This window comes from Dermochelys coriacea, chromosome 5 (assembly GCF_009764565.3).
Source record: "Dermochelys coriacea isolate rDerCor1 chromosome 5, rDerCor1.pri.v4, whole genome shotgun sequence".
NCBI lineage: Eukaryota > Metazoa > Chordata > Testudines > Dermochelyidae > Dermochelys > Dermochelys coriacea.
The window spans coordinates 16,402,590-16,422,726 of NC_050072.1; the positions used below are offsets into that span (position 1 = coordinate 16,402,590).

Below are 20,137 nucleotides of genomic sequence, written 5' to 3' on the forward strand. Positions count from 1 at the left end.
GGTAGAGGAGCCACTGCCATAAGGGACTGCCTTGATTTTGAATAATTGCCATTAAGCACATCTGTGAACCTTGCCAGAAGAGCTCATGGCATTCACAAGATCAGGTCGGCATGCTACGGCTGCTGCTTAGCATTTCTATAGGGCTCTTCATATCCATTGCACTTTAGAAGCATTAAACCTCTCATCTCCGTGGCGAGTCAGTGATGTGCTTGGCACTGTTCAGAACTTAACATTAACTTAACATTTGGAGAAATGGTGCCTGTGCTTTATTTAGGAAGGGATAGAGGCCTAGAGCACCTGGGTATTAACAAGCAGCAAAAACACTCTTGTAGATCACAGGTTGGTTGGCTCTAAGCACACACAGAAAGGTCGGGAATTGCTTTTGCAGCACAAACAGAGGGTTCTCAGCTGACAGTACATGTAACCCCTGGGTGTGTGTGCATGTTACAGGCCCCTCTTTGTGCTGATCCACAGAGGACAGAAGAAGTTGCTACAGAGTCTTGGCTTCTTTTGAGCTCCAGCCGTAGCAGCTCATACTTTTAGCTCTGGAGGTCCACAGTGAAAAAACCAAACAAGGCTTTCCTACGCTTTTAAGCTAAGTACAGTAACTATCTTTCTCTCCTTCGTCACTGCAACATTATGGCTCAACATACAGATTCCCACTGAAGTCAACAGAATGGCAAAGGCAGTGAAGTAGCAAATAAGTCTGGGATGGCTTTTCCCCTCTGTACTCTCAGTATCTTCTCACTTAGACTGTTACTGTGCTGAATTCATAATAGGCATCCGGCCTTGACAGGGAAACAGCATTTTCTTTGCACACGGACACCAGCAACATTTTCATCTTCCAGAGTACCAAATACAAAGTCCAAAAAAGCCATCACTATGTAATGGCAGCAACAGGGTCATTCAGTCTAGGCCATGGGGAACACAGAAGCTCCATATTCCTCATGACCACAAGTAAGAGCTACCGTTAACTGCAGTAGCTTTGTACACCAGAGCCCACCAGTGTCATAAATAGAGTGTCTTTAGGTTTGACATCTTATTTTTCACACATTTGTCTCATAACTTTCCCGTAAAGCTGCTCAGGATAAAAACTTGACTGCCTCAGCTAATGAGAAAAACGTGACCAGATTTGGTTTAAATCTTTCAGAATTACGACCGGCAGACAAAACACCTGCAATATCAGATGCTTTCTGGAAAGTCTTAAAATGGCATCAAGTTAATACATGATCAGTCACTGGTGAACTCACTCATTAAAATAATGGCAATGGGATATGGAAACATTCCACCTCCAGGTAACTAGTTCAAGTCCCACCCAGTCAGCTAGCAACAAATACAAAAACTGTTCAATGGAAATTATTTGGTGGCTCTTCTAAATGTCTTGAAGGTCTCATTTCTGTTCTAAATGACACAACCAGCACATTACCTGTGTTAAAAGTCACAGCAGAGGCAGGCAGAATTCTGTGGATGTGGAGACTGAACCATTTCTCACCTTCAGGAATGGTGCACTCAAAACAAGTTTGAAAACACATTGGCAAGGTGGTACAAGGAAGCTCGCATTGCTGCCACCCATGCTGAGCATAAAGAGAAACATTCATTTTCTTTTGTTGCCCATTTAGCATCTTCCATTTGAACAGATTCCTCCCCATGTAAAGGAATGTCATGTAGTTAATTCTAAATATCTCACTGTCATAAGAATTCTCACTGTCATAAGACAGTTTGTGTGGTTACCTCAATACATATTTGCTGCAAAAATGAAAACTGCTCTACAGAGGATATGGCTCGCTATGGTCTTAAATACGTCAACTCCAATGTCAAGATCAAAGCTGTCAGGGTCTTTCATATCTTGAGGTCAATAATTTGTTGACATAATGTAAATTAAATCCATATTGAAATAATAGTCAGTACCCAAAAGGGGAAAATGGAGTGTATTTTATCAGTAATCCATGTAAAGGGCCCATAGGGCTCCTTAGGGAAGTTGCTATTATTATATCAATAGGGGGTATTAAAAAACTCTTCTATACTCCATTATATCAATAAATACTTTCACATTATCATTGAGGGACTCAACAGAACAATTATACACGGATAAAGTCTTGTACTCTGTTTCAGTGACACATTATTTCCTTCTTTTATTTAAAGAAATAAAACGAATAAAAAAAGTGTATCAAACACAGAAAACACTTATGTGATAATGAGTATACTCAAGAAATTCCACAGGAAAAACTATCTTTCACTGGCCTCAGCAACACCGAGAAACAAGGGGCATCATCCACCCTCGGTTTGATCCTGCAGCATGCTGAGTGCTACCCTCAACACATCAGCTTCAATAGCACCCAAGGACACTCAGCACCTATCAGGATTGGTCTCCATGTTTTAGCTCATTTTCCTGTTTTTATGGGTTGATGTCAGACTTTTAATGGTTTAAGTTTAACAGAGTATTTTGCATTCGTGCTCCACTAAGAATCAAAGGCTGTAACTATAGAATACCAGAACCATAGAAATGCTGGGCTGGAAGGGGCCTTGAAAAGTCATCGAGTCCAGAGCCCTGCACCAATGCAGGACCAGGTAAACCTAGAAAATTCCTGCCAGGTCTTTGTCCAACCTGTTCTTAAAAACCTTCAGGTGATGGAGATTCAACCACCTCCCTTGTAAGCCTGTTCCAGAGCTTAAACTACTCTTATACAGTAGTTAGAAATGTTTTCTAAATATCTAATCCAGTGGTCCCCAACCTTTCTGTGGGAATAGTACATTCCTATTCCCAACAGACTGTGGTGGGCCCCAAACACCCCGCCACCACTGCCGTTTCTCGGTGGCGTTTCGGCTGGCGGTTCTCAGGCGGCCGTGCTTGGAAGCGGCATTTCGGCGGCGCAGTGTCCTGCGGGTGCACACAACTGCCCTGGCAGGCGCTGCGTTGGGGACCCCTGATCTAACCAAAATCTCCCTTGCTGCAGATTAAGCCCATTACTTCTTGTCCTACAGCCAGTGAACATGGAAAACAAAGTGATGACTGTCCTTTTGGTAACAGCCCTTCACATGCCTGAAAACTTATCAAGTCCCCCCTCAGGCTTCTTTTCTTAAGTCTAAAGATGCCCAGTTTGTGTTTTTTATAATCTTTCCCCATAGGTCAGGATTGCTAAATCTTTTATCATTTTTGTTGCTCTCTTTTGGACTCTCTCCAGTTTATCCACATCTTTCCTGAAGTCTGACACCCAGAACTGGACACAGTACTCCAGCTATTGCCTTACCAGTGCCGAGTAAAGTGGGACAATTATCTCCCATGTCTTACATACAACACCCCATCAATAAACTTCAGAACATTTAGCCTTTTTAGCAATGGCATCATATTGCCGACTCACTCAATTTATGAAAAGAAAAGGAGTACTTGTGGCACCTTAGAGACTAACCACAAGTATTCCTTTTCTTTTTGCGAATACAGACTAACACGACTACTACTCCGAAACCATTCAATTTATGATCCACTATAAATCCCAGATCCTCTTTCAGCAGTATTACAACCTAGCCAGTCATTTCCCATTTTGTAGTTGTACATTCTGTTTTTCCTTCTTAAGTGTAGTACTTTCCCCTTGTCTTTATTGAATTTCATCTTGTTGCTTTCAGACCAATTCTCCAATTTCTCAAGGTTATTTTGAATTCTAATCCTATCCCCTTCCAACTTGGTGTCACCTGCAATTTTTATAGGCATACTCTCCACTCCATTATCCAAGTACCAGGACTGACCCCTGCAGGCCACCACTAGATACCCACCCCCAGTTTGACAGCAACCCATTGATAATTACACTGAGTATGGTTTTTTCAACGAGTTGTGCACCCACCTTATAGTAAATTCATTTAGACCACATTTCCTTGTTTGCTTACAAGAATGTCATATGGGACAATGCAGAAGCCTTACTAAAATCAAGATATATCATGTCTAAGGCTACATTTTAGTCATGGGTATTTTTAGTAAAAGTCTCACGGGCAATAAACAAAAAGTTACGGCCCTGTAACCTGTCCATGACTTTTACTAAAAATACCTGTGACTAAATCTTACCTGCTGGGATTGAGGCACTCCTGCAGATGACTGCTGCTTGGTGGGGGAGAAAAGGGGACCAGCTGTCTGGGGATGTCAGAGCAGCAGTCAGTGTGGCTGGCCTCTGGGTTTCCCCACCTGCTGGGGTGGTCCTGGGGTCAGCTGCACCAGGGCTGCAAAATTCACAGGGGTCACGGAAAGTCATGGAAGACGAATGATTTGCAGCCTTAATCATGTCTACTGCTTCACCCCCATCCACTAGTTCTGACAGAGAAGAAAATTTTTTATAATCCTATTATCCACTGGGCGCTTACAAACTGATCACTTAATACATTTATCCCAGTATCTTTCCAGGTATTGAAGTTAGGCTGACCCGTCTATAATTCCCCAGGTCCTCTTTGTTCCCCTTTTTAAAGAGCGTTACTGTGTTTGCTCTTCTCCAGTCTTCTGGGACCTTACCAGTCCTTCATGGGTTCTCAAAGATAATTGCTAGCAGTTTTGAGATTGCTTGAGCTAGTTCCTTATGTACCCTAGGATGGATTTCATCAGGTCCTGCCAATTCAAATACACGCAATTTACCTCAGTGTTCTTTATCCTATTTTCTCCCTATTTTGGCGTATGTTCCTTTATCCCTTGTTATTAATATTAATTGTGTTGAGTATCTGGTCACCATTAACCTTCTTTTAGTGAAGACTGAAGCAAATAGGCATTAAATACTTATGCAGGCTCTTACAGTCAGGTAAGACATGGTAAGGCAAGACAAGACAAGACACGACACTGTCGGAAGACAAGATACTGGGCTATATGGACCTTTTGTCTCATCCAGTATGGCCGTTCTTATGTTCACTTAGAGATCAAACAGTTGCATAGACTCCTGGCTCTCAACAAATGCAATACTCAACGTTTCTGCTGAGTTTGAATACAATAGCCCAAGTGCAGACCTGGAATGGGTGGGTAACGTTCCATTTCAGCCAGTGGAGCTGCACAGGCTTGTGGTGGCCTGAATTTGGCTCATGGACTGCGATCCTGCTTTTGTAGCAGTGATGACAGAGCTGCCTTATAAAGAATACCAATGGTAAAAACAGGAATCACAGATATGCACTCTTAGGTCACTGCTGAAGAAGGGCTAGGCAAGACATTCCAATCAATGTATGAAAGCACTCGTGGATTTTTCAAACTCTACCTGGCATATTAGCTTACAGGTTCCAACATGGATGATTTAAATTGTTTTTGGTCCTAGTCAGATTTAACCCAAAAATTCCAGTACAAGACTGATTGCTCCAAGTCATTTATGGCGATTTGTGTGTCCTTGTGGGAACTCACTCCTAGGATGACCAGGTAGCAAGTGTGAAGAATCGGGTCACTTTTTTTTGAGGTATAGTTGTGTATGTAAGGCAAAGGCCCTATTATTGGGATGTCTGGTCACCCTACTCACTTGAGACGTGCTTACATAGGGTCAACAACAGCTGTAAAAAAACGTATGGGTTCCCAATGAACTCGTGAACTAGTGGGCTGCCCTATAATGTCTCATCACTAGCCAATTGTCTACGTGGGATGGAGTGGCAGTCTGATGTACATCTCCACTCAGCACATATTGAGCTCAGCCAAAAGTTGATTAAAAAGGTATTGTGAAATGCTTGTTTATTGAAGCTGTCACGATCACTAGGAACCAGTGAAAGCTGGTGTACCACAATGTGTACTGGCATCAGGCAGACAACCAGATAGGATGCTGCCACAGGAACCAGGATTTTTAAACTTCTAAAGAGTTGGAATCCTCATAGATCAGAGGACTGCTGAAAGACTGCTGGGGTGAGTTTGGGAGCAGAAAGTGTGGTATACTCCACTTCGGGGGCGGGGGGAGGAGGCGGGCATAAGGCTCTCACAGTAAGTTTTCCTTTTTTATTAGGTTTATGAAGATAAAAGGCCAAGATATTGCGTAGGGTTTTCTTCCTAGCTGAGATGCAAAATTTTGCCTTGTCCTCCATAAATTACACCATTTTCATTGGTATGAACTGGAATTGTATAATCTTGACCACCACCAAGGAAGAACAGCCTGGTTCTGGTGTAAGCCTCTTAACCAACATATCACCCACCTAGCCATTTGCTTGTAGGCTTCTTCGGCCACTGCAAAGATGTGAGGATCCATGTCCCCCATGTTTTGGCCACTATATGCATAGATGACATCTTGTTCATAGATTGGCAATTGTTCGTATGGGTTAATGGCAACAAGAACAATACCTAAATAAAACAGACAAACATGCAGACATTAGAATTAAAATAAAGTCACAATAGTTTATAACCTTTTTTCTTTTTCTTTTTTCTTTTTTTTTTTTATTATTATTAATACAAGGAGATTCAAAAAATGCATAGAACAAAAGGGTCCAGGTTCTTATATCAGCTTTTCTTTGAATCATGTAGAAATGGTTAATGCACTGGTGGAAAGAACAGCTCACATTAAGCTACGGAAGAGGAGCATAAAATATATGAGATGAACAGAAGTCCATCATATGAAGTAGGCCCTTTGGGCATTTCCCTGCCCTCAAAAAGGTGAAAGATGATGCCGTGGATAAGCCATATCCACATAATTGAACATCCACTGGACCCAAAATATTTTCGTTTCTGGATTTCAGATGAAAATGCAAAACCATAAGATTAACAGAAATTAAATGCACAAACCATGTTAAAGGAACATGAAAGATCTGAATTAAAAAAAAAAAAATCTTTAAAAACTTCCTTTCCCTTCCTGTAGAAAATCCAGACTGCTCAGTTCATCATAAAGTCACACCACTGGGCTTAGGAACCGCAGTCATCCAAAAACATGGCATCCCACCCCATCCTGTAATCTTATCCAGGCCAGGGGGAAATCAATCAATCCATGGGATCCCCATGGATTCGGGAGGGTTATCTACATGGATCAGAGAGTATGTGTGCTGCAAAAACTATTGACAACAGCTTGAGAGGAGGACAGAATCAGAAGCCTTCCTCTAAATATTTTCTGGGTTTGTGGGCTTAAATCAGGCACTAATGTTATTTTAGCCTGCTGTAGAAGGAGTATGGTTTGGTGGCTAAAGGTAGAGACAGGAGGACAGCTTAACCTTGAATTTTAAATGTTCCCAATTCATGTCATGTCAAGTTGTTAAAGTTAAGAATGCAATAAACCAAACTCAGTTTTCAAATTCAAGCCTCTAGGTCCATTACAGACAATTTAATTAAATAGAAGACCCTGGATGGCATTTTGAATGATGGAACCAAAAACTTTCAGAGAAAAATTATTAATTAAGCAAACAGGCATACAATCATCATTTACACAGGTACTACACTTATAATCATTTTCAAAGAGGGAAGAGCATATCAATGGGTGATCAGTCTACTGACAACAGAATGAAGTATAGTGTATAATCCTGTAATCTAACAATACCGTTTTGATGTTAATTGGAGCTCTCTTGCAATTTAGCAAGGCTACTTCTTTTATAACCCATTATAATACTAATTAACATTAAACAAACCCATTACCATATTCACATTTCCACCATCTCTTTATTGGCTCTTAACACACACATTATTTAAATTAACATCTGAATCAATGTCCTTCTCCTGCTATCAATATAGATAGTGTTTTAATAACATTCCAAATTCTCAAAAAAACACACTCATAAAAACCCCTGCTAAAACCAGTTATAACCAAAATGTAACCTAGGGTTATATCCTTGCTAACTTCAAATTTCCCATCTTGCGGTCTCCGACTTCTCTCTCTAACTTTTGCTCACATTTCAATTTTCCACTCCTCTATACTTAGAGTAGCAGCCATGTTAGTCTGTATTGGCAAAAAAAAAAAAAGGAGGACTTGTGGCACCTTAGAGACTAACAAATTTATTTGAGCATAAGCTTTCAAAAGCTTATGCTCAAATAAATTTGTTAGTCTCTAAGGTGCCACAAGTCCTCCTTTTCTTTTTTCTCAATACTTAGAGTAACTTAGGCCAAAGTCTAATTTCTATTTATTTCTTAATCTAACACCTTTTATAGGCTGAAACAGGACACCTGGGTTCTACTCCTACTTTTGCTAGTGACCTCTCTGCACTTCAGTCACTCTAATCGTTAAGACAGGTATTACATCATCAGTTCCAAAGAGGCGTTGTGTGGCTTAATTAATGAATACGATAAAAGCTTTGTTATCTGGCATGTTGGTGGAATGGGGTGTGTGCGTGCGTGTGTGCCAGTAAGTCAAAAATTCCAGTTAACTAAGAGGGAGGGAGTTTGGGTGCAGGAGAGGGGTTGGGGCAGGAGGTTGGGGTGTGGGAGGAGTTTTGGGGGTGCTGGATCAAGGCGGCGCTCACCTTGGGTGGCTCCCTGGAAGCAGTGACATGTCCCTGTTGCTCCTAGGTGGAGGCATAGCCCGGCGACTCTGAGCACTGCCTCTACCCACAGGCACTGCCCCGCAGTTTTCATTGGCCGCAGTTCCTGACCAATGGGAGTTGGGGAGCCAGCCCTTGGGGTGGGGGCATCGCACGAAGCCTCTGTAGTCGTTCCTCTGCCTAGCAGCAGCTGGGACATGTTGCCACTTCTGGGGAGCCACGCAGAGCCAGATAGGGAGCCTGCCGGCCTGCACTAACTGGACTTTTAATGGATATCAGAAATGCCGGTATCTAGAGCTTTCCAGCTGGTAAAGTGCTGGATAACACAGCTTTTACTGTATATGGTAAAATCCTCAGATAAGAGGAACTATGTAAATATAAAATTGTTATAAAAAGATCAGTATTAGCATATAAGAAATTATTAAACAGTGCAAAAAAAATCCACAAACCCTGATGTAGATATATTGTAATACTCACCACAGTAGGTATAGATGTGATTCGATTCCAAGAATCGAACTTTTAAATTATGTAGGACAGCAGGCTCATGGAGATAACTTAGAGCCGTCAGGTCATTTTCGCCCACCAGAATATCTGGATTACGCAAGAAGGGCAGTTGATTGGTTTTGAGATCAACTGGATATTCGTAGATCTGAAGTAATACAAATTGCACACAAAAAATGGTTAAAAAATAAGAACCGTCTAGCTTCTTTATATTTTTTTTTAAACTCATGTAGGGATAATTCTGCCCTCAAAAGATTATTTGTATAATATTAGCACCTGGAGGCCCCAACTGGAATCCAGGCCCCATTGTGCTAGATGCTGCCCAGATAGATAAAACGTGCACATATTGCCTACCGAAGTGAATAGGAGTTCTATGCAGCCATAATGGTCACCCTTTAAAACATATTTTCAATTATTTTTGGATAATTAAACAATATTACTTTTGTATTTCCTGTATTCCTTAGGGATTTCCCAGTACTGAATAAGGTCAAGTACTCTGGACATTGCACAAAGGACAAAATTCACTGCTGAAGGGTGAATTTCATCCTTACTAAATAAATTTATCTAGTCACATTTTCTAAATCAAACCCAGGAAGTTTTTAGAGGCGACCAAGGAAGGAGATGGCACAAGCTACCTCAAAGTGTTAGTAACACATAGTACCGTATACCAAAAGCAGTAAAAGCATAAATGAATCTGACATGTGCATCCTTATTTATCCTCCTCTAAGGTCAGCTAGAGTCACAGAATCCAGAGTCCTTCCCTTTGACAAAGTTATTTGTTGACTTTTTTTTTTTTAATTAAAGTCACTTCAAACACATTATGCTCTATACTCCCTTCAGTCTCTTCTGACAATGGGAAAAGGATGCAAAGGAGCCAACACAGGAGCACTTACGTGAGTAACATGGTAATGGCATTAAAACATATGGCTCACCATATGCTAAAGAGTTTTGACTCTTCCCCAACTGAACAGCAGAGCCACTGATTAGAATCAACATGACTTTTTCCCTTTATCTGTAAATACCTTTGTCAATTTCCCCAGGGGCACTTCCACTGCCAGACACTTAGAGACAGATGTCTTCTTGGGAAGTTTCCAGTTTGGTATTTACTGAATACATTTAACATTTGTTTACGTTTCGGATGAGTTATGTTCCTGCCCCCTGAAAACTCTGATGGTAAGTTCCTCCAGCAAAACCGAAACCCTGCTTGTGAAAGCAGGAAGAGGCAGATGAGAATTCCCATGCCATTCATTTTATCCAACAAGCTGTTTGGTTTAGTTATAGAGGCACGTACCGGAAAAAGTGAATACATTAACAATGGCACAAAAGAGAGTGCTTAGAGCAGAGGGGACATAGGCAAGTGATCTGTGGGTGACATACGCATGAATATTAGGTGGGGAAAAGTATACCATGGCCATTCACTGCCAACTGTGTCAAGTACGTTCTGCTCATTTGCCTCTTGGACAATCTAACCAACAGCTCCAATTAATATTTTGGTAGCTAATGGCTGCTTAGAGGAGGAGTTCATTTTTCACTCCTCAAAAGACATGCCGGCTCTGCCATGTTTCAGGCCTTCAGTTCCTCAGCCAATAGCATGGAATATTTAGCAGAGATTCTCTTGAAGTGATGTGACAAACTGAAGCCTCCCTGTTGCCACTGCCTTGACTCCTCATCCACTGAAGTCTTTACCCTCCCTTTCACCCTTCTCTCACCTTGATGGCTGCAGAGAGCCTCCTCTGTGGACTCTCTAATTCCTCCCTGCACAGATTCCTGCATGTGCAGATACCATCGTCAGATTTAACACATGGCTGCTATCATTCCCACATTCAAAACTACCATCAAATATCAGGGCCCTCAATGAGCTAAGCACTGTCCAGACATGTAACAAACATGACAGTCCTCGCTGTCAAGGACCACAATCTACATGGGAGACAGGACTGAAGAGGAGGACAAAACAGACAAATAGGACAGTAGAATGAAGAAAACAAAAACAAAAACAAAAAAAACAAAACCACCACCAATAAACCCACCACCCAACTTCACCACTCATTTTTGGTTCCAATTAAAAATTGTCCTCTCAAACTCAAAGAAACAGTGCCATCCCACTTCAGACGTTGCTCCTCTCCCTTTCCCATTGATTAACGCTGCTTCCTCTGTCCCTTCCAACCAACTTGCCATTGCTGGTGCAAAACCCTTCTCCTAAAACATCTTTCTCCTAGCTCTCCTTACTTCCCTAATTGATCCTCCATAGCTTCTTCCTCTGTGACAGCTTGCTATTGTTATTTCAGTTCTGTACTGATGTCACTTAAACTTTACACACTAAGACTCTTTTGGTATGAAACGTACTGCAGAAATGAAGCCATGTGGCACATTCAGAGTTACTAGTCAACTGCCAGCAGAAACAAAAGCTACAACACAGATGAGATCACACTCAGCTTTTGGCCAGTCTGGTGCCATAAGCAAAATAATCACCACACAAGAGTGTGAAGTCTTGACTCCCCCAACCAAGACTGGAACCGCATTATGCTCAACTAAAAGATAAACCCTGCCCTGAAGAGTGTACTAGCTAAATAGACAAGACAGACAAAAGGTGGGAAGAAAAACAGAAGCACGGAGAGATGAAGTAATTTACCCATCACCACACAGCAGGTCAGTGGTAGAGATGGGAACAGAGCCTGGTCTCCAAAGCCCCAGCCCATTATCTTATTCAGTAGGCCATGCTGTCTCTTTAAAATGCGTAGGAGCAGCACCACCCATGCAGCATGCAGACTGAGTTCTTCCACTCCTGAGAGAATCTCAGTGAAGCTTGACCTTTACAAAAATCTTTACTGCTGCAACCGAGTTCCATGAGACAATCCCCACAGTCCTGTATTAGGATTTTTGAGAGCCTGGGATTCCCATGGACTATGCAACACTGAGTTCATCACTCCAGGAAGAGATTCACAATATACACAAAGCAGCCAGGAACAGGCCTGCTGGAAAATCATAAATCCATGAAAATTCACTTAGATGAAAAAGGATAAGAAAAAGGAGCTAGTGACAACAGCGGAGACATTTCAATTTTCAGGAACCAAAGGCTTTCAATTCCCTGAAAGATATCCTGATGTTCATGTAACCTTCATTTGATGCATGTGTATGTCACTCCATGCTAATCTAAAGTTTATCAGGCCAACATGCACTCATCACACTCAGCAGGAACTTCATAAGTTCATAACTCAACAATAAAAACCAACTCCACAGGATAAATATTAAAAGGGAAAGACCCGTTATCCAGCCAAGTAAATCTGTCTTTTTTTAAAACGAACTGAGCCTTTATTCAATTTATGAAGCTGACTTGGCTATGTAGCTATTGCTCTGAAGGATATGACAGACATATCACTGACTGCAAAACCTACAGTAAATTGAACGGTCACAAAATAGCCTAAAGAACAGATTTTCATTTAACAACATAAAATAACTGTGGAATAAAAACCCCCAAGCCTTAGTCCAGCTCAACAAACTACTTCAGTTTGGCACAGGTGGCCCAGTAATGTTATGAGCTGAACTTTTATCATGCCATATTTTAGGTATGGACTGTTCATCCTACACCATTTATAAGACCTGTATCAGCAGGAAACAGCTATCATCATCTGTTAAGAGCAGAAAACAGACCTTCAGAATTTAACCAGCCTTCTCTAAAGGAAGATGAGTTAACTGCAAAGCAGCATCATAGGGAACACACACTAAATCTGACAGCGTGAATCCAAAGATGAATGTGTCCATCCAACAAACTTAAGGTATCTTAATGGTTTTATATCAAACTCTGTCATAATATTGAAATGACTCATTCCTTTATGTCCTGGCAACAACAGCTATGCAGTTTCCACAACATACAACAGCAAGCCGTCTTCTGACCTTCCCTTCTTTACCACCAGTACCACAGCCAGAGATACATCGCCCAGAATTGACAGGATTCACCCTGACTGTTTCTATGAGGTTCACCTGAACACTGAAGGTTTTGAAGTGTTAAGATGCTGGAATCCCCACAAAACCCAAGAGGGGGAAAATAACTACATGGAATTTGAAATAGTGATGAATGTTACCAGACTGGCAGCACTGGAGTCTTCACATACAACAGAGGCTGTGGCCGTGCAAGCTTCACCCACACAGCCCCCATTCCCTGATCTAGTTGGAGAGCTCCAGGAGGTAAAAGGAAAGCCAGCCAAGCCTTTATCCAATCAAGCCAGTTAGTGCCAGTTGTGAGATGGGCAACATGAACTGAGCCAAGACCACATGCTCATTTCACATCTGTCACCTAATTCCTTGCTAGGATACGAGCACTGTCCTGAATTACTGGGCTCGCTGTTCTTCACGGAATCCTTGTTCGATTGTCTCAGAAGCAGAAGAAAGGTAACTGATTATGGAAATAAAGGAATCCACAGCTGACAGTAAAGCAGAAAGAAAGTAGTTTCCTGCTCATTCTCTCTGGTAATACGATGCAAGGGCAGGCAGCTCTGTGGGATGATCGGGGAGAGGAATGTGGGTGTATTGTTGGAAAGGGTACAGGCACTAGAATACTATTCTAAGGACACCGCATTTGCGGAGGGGAGAAAGATGTGTTCCAATGGGCAGCTTATTTGAGATGGAGGCCTCAGATAAAGGAGTAGGCTGGCAAACCTGGAACACATTTATACTAGAGAGACACCACTGTTTTTCAAACAAATGTTAATCACATCACTGGATTTCATTACTTGTGAGCAAGTGGGAGTGAAGAGTAGGAGAGTCTAACAGCTGGTCAGGCTGGCAGCTCCAAGGCTGGCTCTGTGTTCTGGAGTTTTGCGGAGAGTCTGACACTGGGGAGCGGGGGCAGGCTCTGGCAGATGTCCATAACTAGGGCTGTACCAAATTCATGGCTGTGAAAAAAAAACACATCATGGACCGTGAAACCTACCTATTGGACAAGAGGGGAAGGGGGACAAAGAATGCGAGGAGGTCCTGTGGAGTGGCACATGTGTTACATATTTATGGATGGCCCTTGGCAGATTAACCACCACAGAAGAAGACTAACAAGCTGCACAAACATATGCGTCCCCAGTCTCGTCACTCAGTTCCAAGGTGCGTTATGTTGCTTTCCCAGTGACACTGGCACTCCGACATACGGCTACTGGTCTCTCTGCTTATACTGAACCAAAAAGAAGAACTGTTTTCATAACACTCTAATCAAGCATCTCTCTCATTCCTGCTCCCCAGTTGCCTGTTCAGTAAGAGGGTAACACACTATACGCCAGTGTGAAACCGGTTCATTGGCAGGAGCTGCGAATTATTCACACAGCCCTTGGAGCATTTTCAGTTTGGGGAAGCACCGTCTGTTAACTGTTCTAGTAACACAGCAGATCGTCCCCTAGACAATTAAAAAAAATTGCCTGCTCAATGGAAAAACCAATTTAGATGAAGCTGTTCATGAAAAATATATTTCCTGGTATAATTATACCAGTCACGCAGATTGTAGGCTGTGCAGCTCTGCTAAAGCATGGTGCAGTAAGATCAAGCTGGTTTGGTGGGGAATTTAGTTCCTTTAATGTTCCTCAACAGAGCATCAATCTAACTGGAGTGCACTTAGTAGTTTCAGTGAAACTTAGTCCTTGTAACAAAAGAGTGTCAGTAGAGCTGACCCTTGGCGTTCAGAGATGACAAGTGGGTGAAACTTCTCTTTGTGCATAGAGCCAAGTGGAAGCCTGTTGCACTTAACGCTAAAGTTAGGGCATAAGCAGTGCACAGGCCTATCTGACCCTCTACACCCAATATGATTAAGTCTCCTCTGTCCTTCTTTAAGAAATTACCCACCTATCAAAGCAACGGACAGTAGCTGAGAATTTCCTGAGCAGAGCCGTCCAGTTTTCTCAGACTATAAATCTGTGGGGAGCTGGGAGCTTCATGCACTTCAGGAGCTGAGACAGTCAGAGGTTTGGCTGCCCTCTACCACTGTTTTCCATGATCCTCCAAACTTTGATGCAGTGAAATCATAAAGGCAGCCCAGAAGTAATCCCATAGCCAACTGTGAACCACCATGACATAATAGAGTTTCATTATGATGTTGGTTTTGCCACATGTTAATGCAATGTGATTGTCTCAGCATGACGCTGTCCTGCAGAACAAGTTTATACTCAACTGAAAAAGGCGACATCGTAACAGACCATCCATTCTTCCCCAAGTATGAATCCTCAGCTCAACACTAAGAAGATAGTCAAGGTACTCAATCATTGATCAGTCTTACTTTTCAAATGACCTAGCTACAGACCTCATTTATCTAGGCTCTTCTTCCCATCAACATATTTTTAAGAACTGGATTAAAAAAAGGTTTCTCCTTAATCTGTCCAGCAGGACTTTACTCAGTTATTACTCATTTGGGTTTTTTAACGTTCTCTATTATCAGCAGCAGCTGCCCAAGCTTAGGAAACTGGGTTGATTTCAGCCTGTGTTAGTAAGGGAAGCCTTTTGAAAAGTACTTTGAAAACAGACAGGCCTAAGTTCTTTTCAAAAACTCTGACCAGACCTACACTTAGACAGCACTCATATCCTAGCAAGGAATTAGGTGACAGATGTGAAATGAGCATGTGGTCTTGGGCAACACTTGGAGCGCTTTGCTGGTACATTATACTGGCAAGGCATTCCTAGTGCGGATACTGCTTATACTGGCAAAACTATGCTTTTAACCATATAGCTTATCCGAGCTTTCCCCCTCAAAGCTAAATAAGCTATGCAAGCTCTGTGTTATAACCCCCATCTATGCGAGGGGCTTTTGCTGGCACAGCTACGTCAGTCACAATTCATCACGCCTTGATCAACATAATCAACAAAAGTTTGTAGTGTAGATGTGGCCTTAGGCAAGTAATTCCATTAAAGAAGGCCCTCCAGTCAAAATGTTTCATGCTGGGCTCCATCAGCTACGTTTTCCCCACTGAGTGCCCTGTCTCAATGGGCTGTGTTTGAAAAGGTGATATCCAAGATAACCAGGTACCGCCCACTAGTGAGTTTAAAGATTAGGGCCAGAATTTCTAATGTAATAAGTGTATGCATGTTGGAGAGGGAAAGCACCAAACAGTTTATAAGGAATAAACTAGCATTATTTTTTCTGACAAGTTAATTTAAAGATTGTAGAGTAACACCAGAGAGGAATTTCCTGTTTGTCACCCTACTTTAGCACCTTTTTTTTTTTTTTAAAACAAAAAAGGCAAGGACTGAAATGAAATCAGAGTTTTACCCTGGTGTAAACCTGAAAAGGCTGAGCATACATAGAAAGAAAAAAAAGTTACTTGGCCAGTTATTTTTTTCTGTATTCTGTTGGCTTTTACTTCTGATTCATATTGCTTATTCAAACCCATAAGTAATATTTACTCCTTCCAATTCATCTGCCAGCAAAGTCATAATCTGGTGCTTGTGACAGTCTGCTGTTTTGAAAATTACCTGGATGTATGTGTGTGTGTGTGTGTGTGTGTGTGTGTGTGTGTGTGTGTGTGTGTGTGTGTGTGTGTGTCTCTCTCTCTCTCTCTCTCTCTCTCTCTCTCTCTCTCACACACACACACACACACACACACACACACAGTAACTTCACCGCAGGATCAAGTCAAAGAAGATTGGCTGCAAGGCAGGAAACCTTTGATTTGAATACAAATATCTTTGAGAACCCAAGACTGTTGTTAAGTGATGTACGACGGACGTTTTTAAAAATACGTCAAGAACTTGTAATGATTCAGGCTCATTCAGAGGATCATTTGAAAACTCAGATCTACCACTGAAAAGGGAAATATATATAATTTTAATTAACTTACAGCGTCATCTTCAAATTTCAGATGTAGGCTTTTATCCCCTTCTTTGTAATCCTTGATAATTTCTGCTGATCTCCACACTTCATCAGGGTCAGGAATCCAAACCTTTGTGTACTGAAAAGAAAAATGCATGAAAACCAGTTAGGTCAGAAATATACTTATTCCCTAGGGATACAATCCTACTCTCATTGCAGAGTCAATGGAAGTTTCTGTCATTGGCTTCAATGGAAGCAAGATCAAGACCTACCTGAACATATAGCACTACATTATGGTCATAGATTCATAGATACTAAGGTCAGAAGGGACCATTCTGATCATCTAGTCTGATCTCCTGCACAGCGCAGACCACAGAATCTCACCCACCCACGCCTATGAAAAACCTCACCCATGTCTGAGCTATTGAAGTCCTTAAATCATGGTTCAAAGACTTCAAGGAGCAGAGAAGCCTCCCTCAAGTCAACCATGCCCCATGCTACAGAGGAAGGCGAAAAACCTCCAGGGCCTCTCCAATCTGCCCTGGAGGAAAATTCCTTCCCGACCCCAAATATGGCAATCAGCTAAACCCTGAGCATATGGGCAAGATTCACCAGCCACATACCCAGGAAAGAATTTTCTATAGTAACTCAGATCCCATCCATCTAATATCCCATCTCAGGGGATTTGGCCTATTTACCCTGAATATTTAAAGATCAATTACTTACCAAAATCCCATTATCCCATCATACCATCTCCTCCATAAAAACTTATCCAGTAGAATCTTAAAACCAGATAGATCTTTTGCCCTCACTGCTTCCCTTGGAAGGTTATTCCAAAACTTCACTCCTCTGACGGTTAAAAATCTTCGTCTGATTTCAAGTCTAAACTTCCTGGTGGCCAGTTTATACCCATTTGTTCTTGTGTCCACATTGGTGCTGAGCTGAAATAATTCCTCTCCCTCTCCTGTATTTATCCCTCTGATATACTTATAGAGAGCAATCATATCTCCCCTCAACCTTCTTTTAGTTAGGCTAAACAAGCCAAGCTCCTTAAGTCTCCTTTCCTAAGACAAGTTTTCCATTCCTCGGATCATCCTAGTAGCCCTTCTCTGTACCTGCTCCAGTTTGAATTCATCCTTTTTAAACATGGGAGACCCGAACTGCACACAGTATTCTAGGTGAGGTCTCACCAGTGCCTTGTATAATGGTACTAAAACCTCCTTATCCCTACTGGAAATGCCTCTCCTGATGCATCCCAAAACCACATTAGCTTTTTTCACAGCCATATCACATTGGCAGCTCATAGTTATCCTATGATCAATCAATTCTCCAAGGTCCTTCTCCTCTTCCGTTACTTCTAATTGATGCATCCCCAACTTATAACTAAAATTCTTGTTATTAATCCCTAAATGCATAACCTTACACTTCTCACTATTAAATTTCATCCTATTACTATTACTCCAGTTTACAAGGTCATCCAGATCCTCCTGTATAATATCCCGATCCTTCTCCGAATTGGCAATACCTCCCAGCTTTGTATCATCTGCAAACTTTATTAGAGTAGTCATGAATCAGACTGCTTCTTGACTAGACTGGTTTACTTGCTTGTTACTAACTAACTAACTATAAAGATCAAGTACAGTATGATACACAACTATGTTCTAACTTGTGACGTGATCTCAGTTTGATTTCACTGACAATTTACCGGTCATTGTAGGTAGTAAAAATAGCATAATTTTTAGACAAATTTTAAGAAAGCAAATGCTTCTTTTTATGGAATGACAGAAAGGTGGCTTTTGAAATATGAAACATGTTCTACAAAAAGCATAAGTAGGCAAACCATAAACATTTACAATGGTATCATAAAAGAGCAGCTTCTCATTAATAGCTTCATTATTAAAGCAGATACAGCAGCTATAAAGATGTCAGATAAAGAGCGATGCCTAAAAAGGTTTACGAGAATTAAAAACCTAATTCAAAGAGCTGCAATGAATATTCACATGCATGCCCCTCAAAGGTAAGTGGACTTTTAATTTCTCCAAATGTCTCAAAAATACATTTACACCTTTAAATCTGCAAAGGCCCCAGTGTTGGGGACCCTGTCAGAGATCAAGCCAAAAAATTCATACATATTTTTATTTTATTTTTTTTATGAAATACACACACAATATTACGCAACACATACAAACATTTATGTTTAAAGAACATTCAGGTTGCATAGTCAAGAAATGCCAGAAGGCTTTCTGTGCAACTTTAATTTGGCCCCCATGTGTGTATGCATTTGATAATCTTTAATTACATTACATTACATCCCCACCCATACTAATTTTTTTACCACAGGAAACCTGTTTCATCACTGCAGTTAATTAGCAGCTACTCAATATTTTGTTTTATACTGTTCAGTGCAAGTCCCCAGATTTTTTTTTTTACACTATTGCATACTATTCAAACCCTGCTCTGAAGACAATTATTAATTTCCTCATGGGTTTGTCTATGTAGCTCATCATTATAGTATAAGAATGCTTCACAAATACTATATTCCCAAAAACCCTATGAGGCGAGAGAGGCTGGTATTATCCCTATTTAACAGATGGAGAACTGAGGCACAGAGAGATTAAGGTCAAAAGTATCCACTAATCTTGGATGCACAATCTGAGGTGTTGAGGACTTGACTTTATGAAGTAAGTAGCATTATATAGCACTTCATATGTTCAAACAACAGCTTCACCTGACTTCACCTGAAGTTGAGTGCTCAGCACTTCTGCAAATCAGATCTCAGGGGTTCCAGTTGAGCACCCAGAAAATGAGGAACACAGTTACTATCCTGTGAAAAGTTGAGTTGAGGCAACTTGTCCAGCATCACACAGGAGCTCTGTGGTAGACACAAAGATAGAATCCAGTTCTTCAGGGAAGCATTCAACTGACTAGACTGAGACCATCCTTTCTCTTCCTGCAGTCTCCTGCCTCATTCCTTACACATTTTCCAGCTTCTGCAACAAATGAAGAACAGCCTCCTTTTTTTTACACAACCCGCATTTATTCCCAGGGTGGGACGTGCACTGCGTGAGACAAGGGTCCTGCTAGGAGGAAAAAAAGTATGTGACCCGGGAACTAAAGACTGTACATGTGCACAAGCAGGCCCAATTAACATTGCACAGGCAACTCTGTCATTTCCTAATTTTGAGTGCTTGACTTTGTAACCTTAATGGCATACTTTGAACATAGGGTTTTCCTAGGTTAAAAAAAAACTTGGGGGGGGGGGCGCAACAAATTCTATCATACTGATCTCTAGATGGGTCAGCAGCAGGGTTGTAACTTTAAGATACACCACACAGACCTCTGCCACTTGCACTAACACAGTAAATGACAGCAACACTAGGTTGACAGGTTTCAGAGTAGCAGCCATGTTAGTCTGTATTCGCAAAAAGAAAAGGAGTACTCGTGGCACCTTAGAGACTAACAAATTTATTAGAG

At 41.5% G+C, this 20,137-nt stretch overlaps 1 protein-coding gene across 4 annotated transcripts in view; it reads right to left on the bottom strand.

The window, feature by feature from the left end:
- The window catches only part of MYO5B (myosin VB), a 386,415-nt gene that overhangs the window by 262,032 nt on the left and 104,246 nt on the right, over positions 1–20,137 (bottom strand). For all 4 annotated transcript variants that reach the window (XM_043514976.1, XM_043514975.1, XM_038401609.2 and 1 more), the window contains exons 2-4: positions 16,692–16,802; positions 8,863–9,034; positions 6,127–6,271 (exon numbers count right to left, since the gene is read on the bottom strand). In XM_043514976.1, coding sequence (XP_043370911.1) covers positions 6,127–6,271; positions 8,863–9,034; positions 16,692–16,802 — 428 coding nt within the window. The remainder of the gene's footprint in view (positions 1–6,126; positions 6,272–8,862; positions 9,035–16,691; positions 16,803–20,137) is intronic.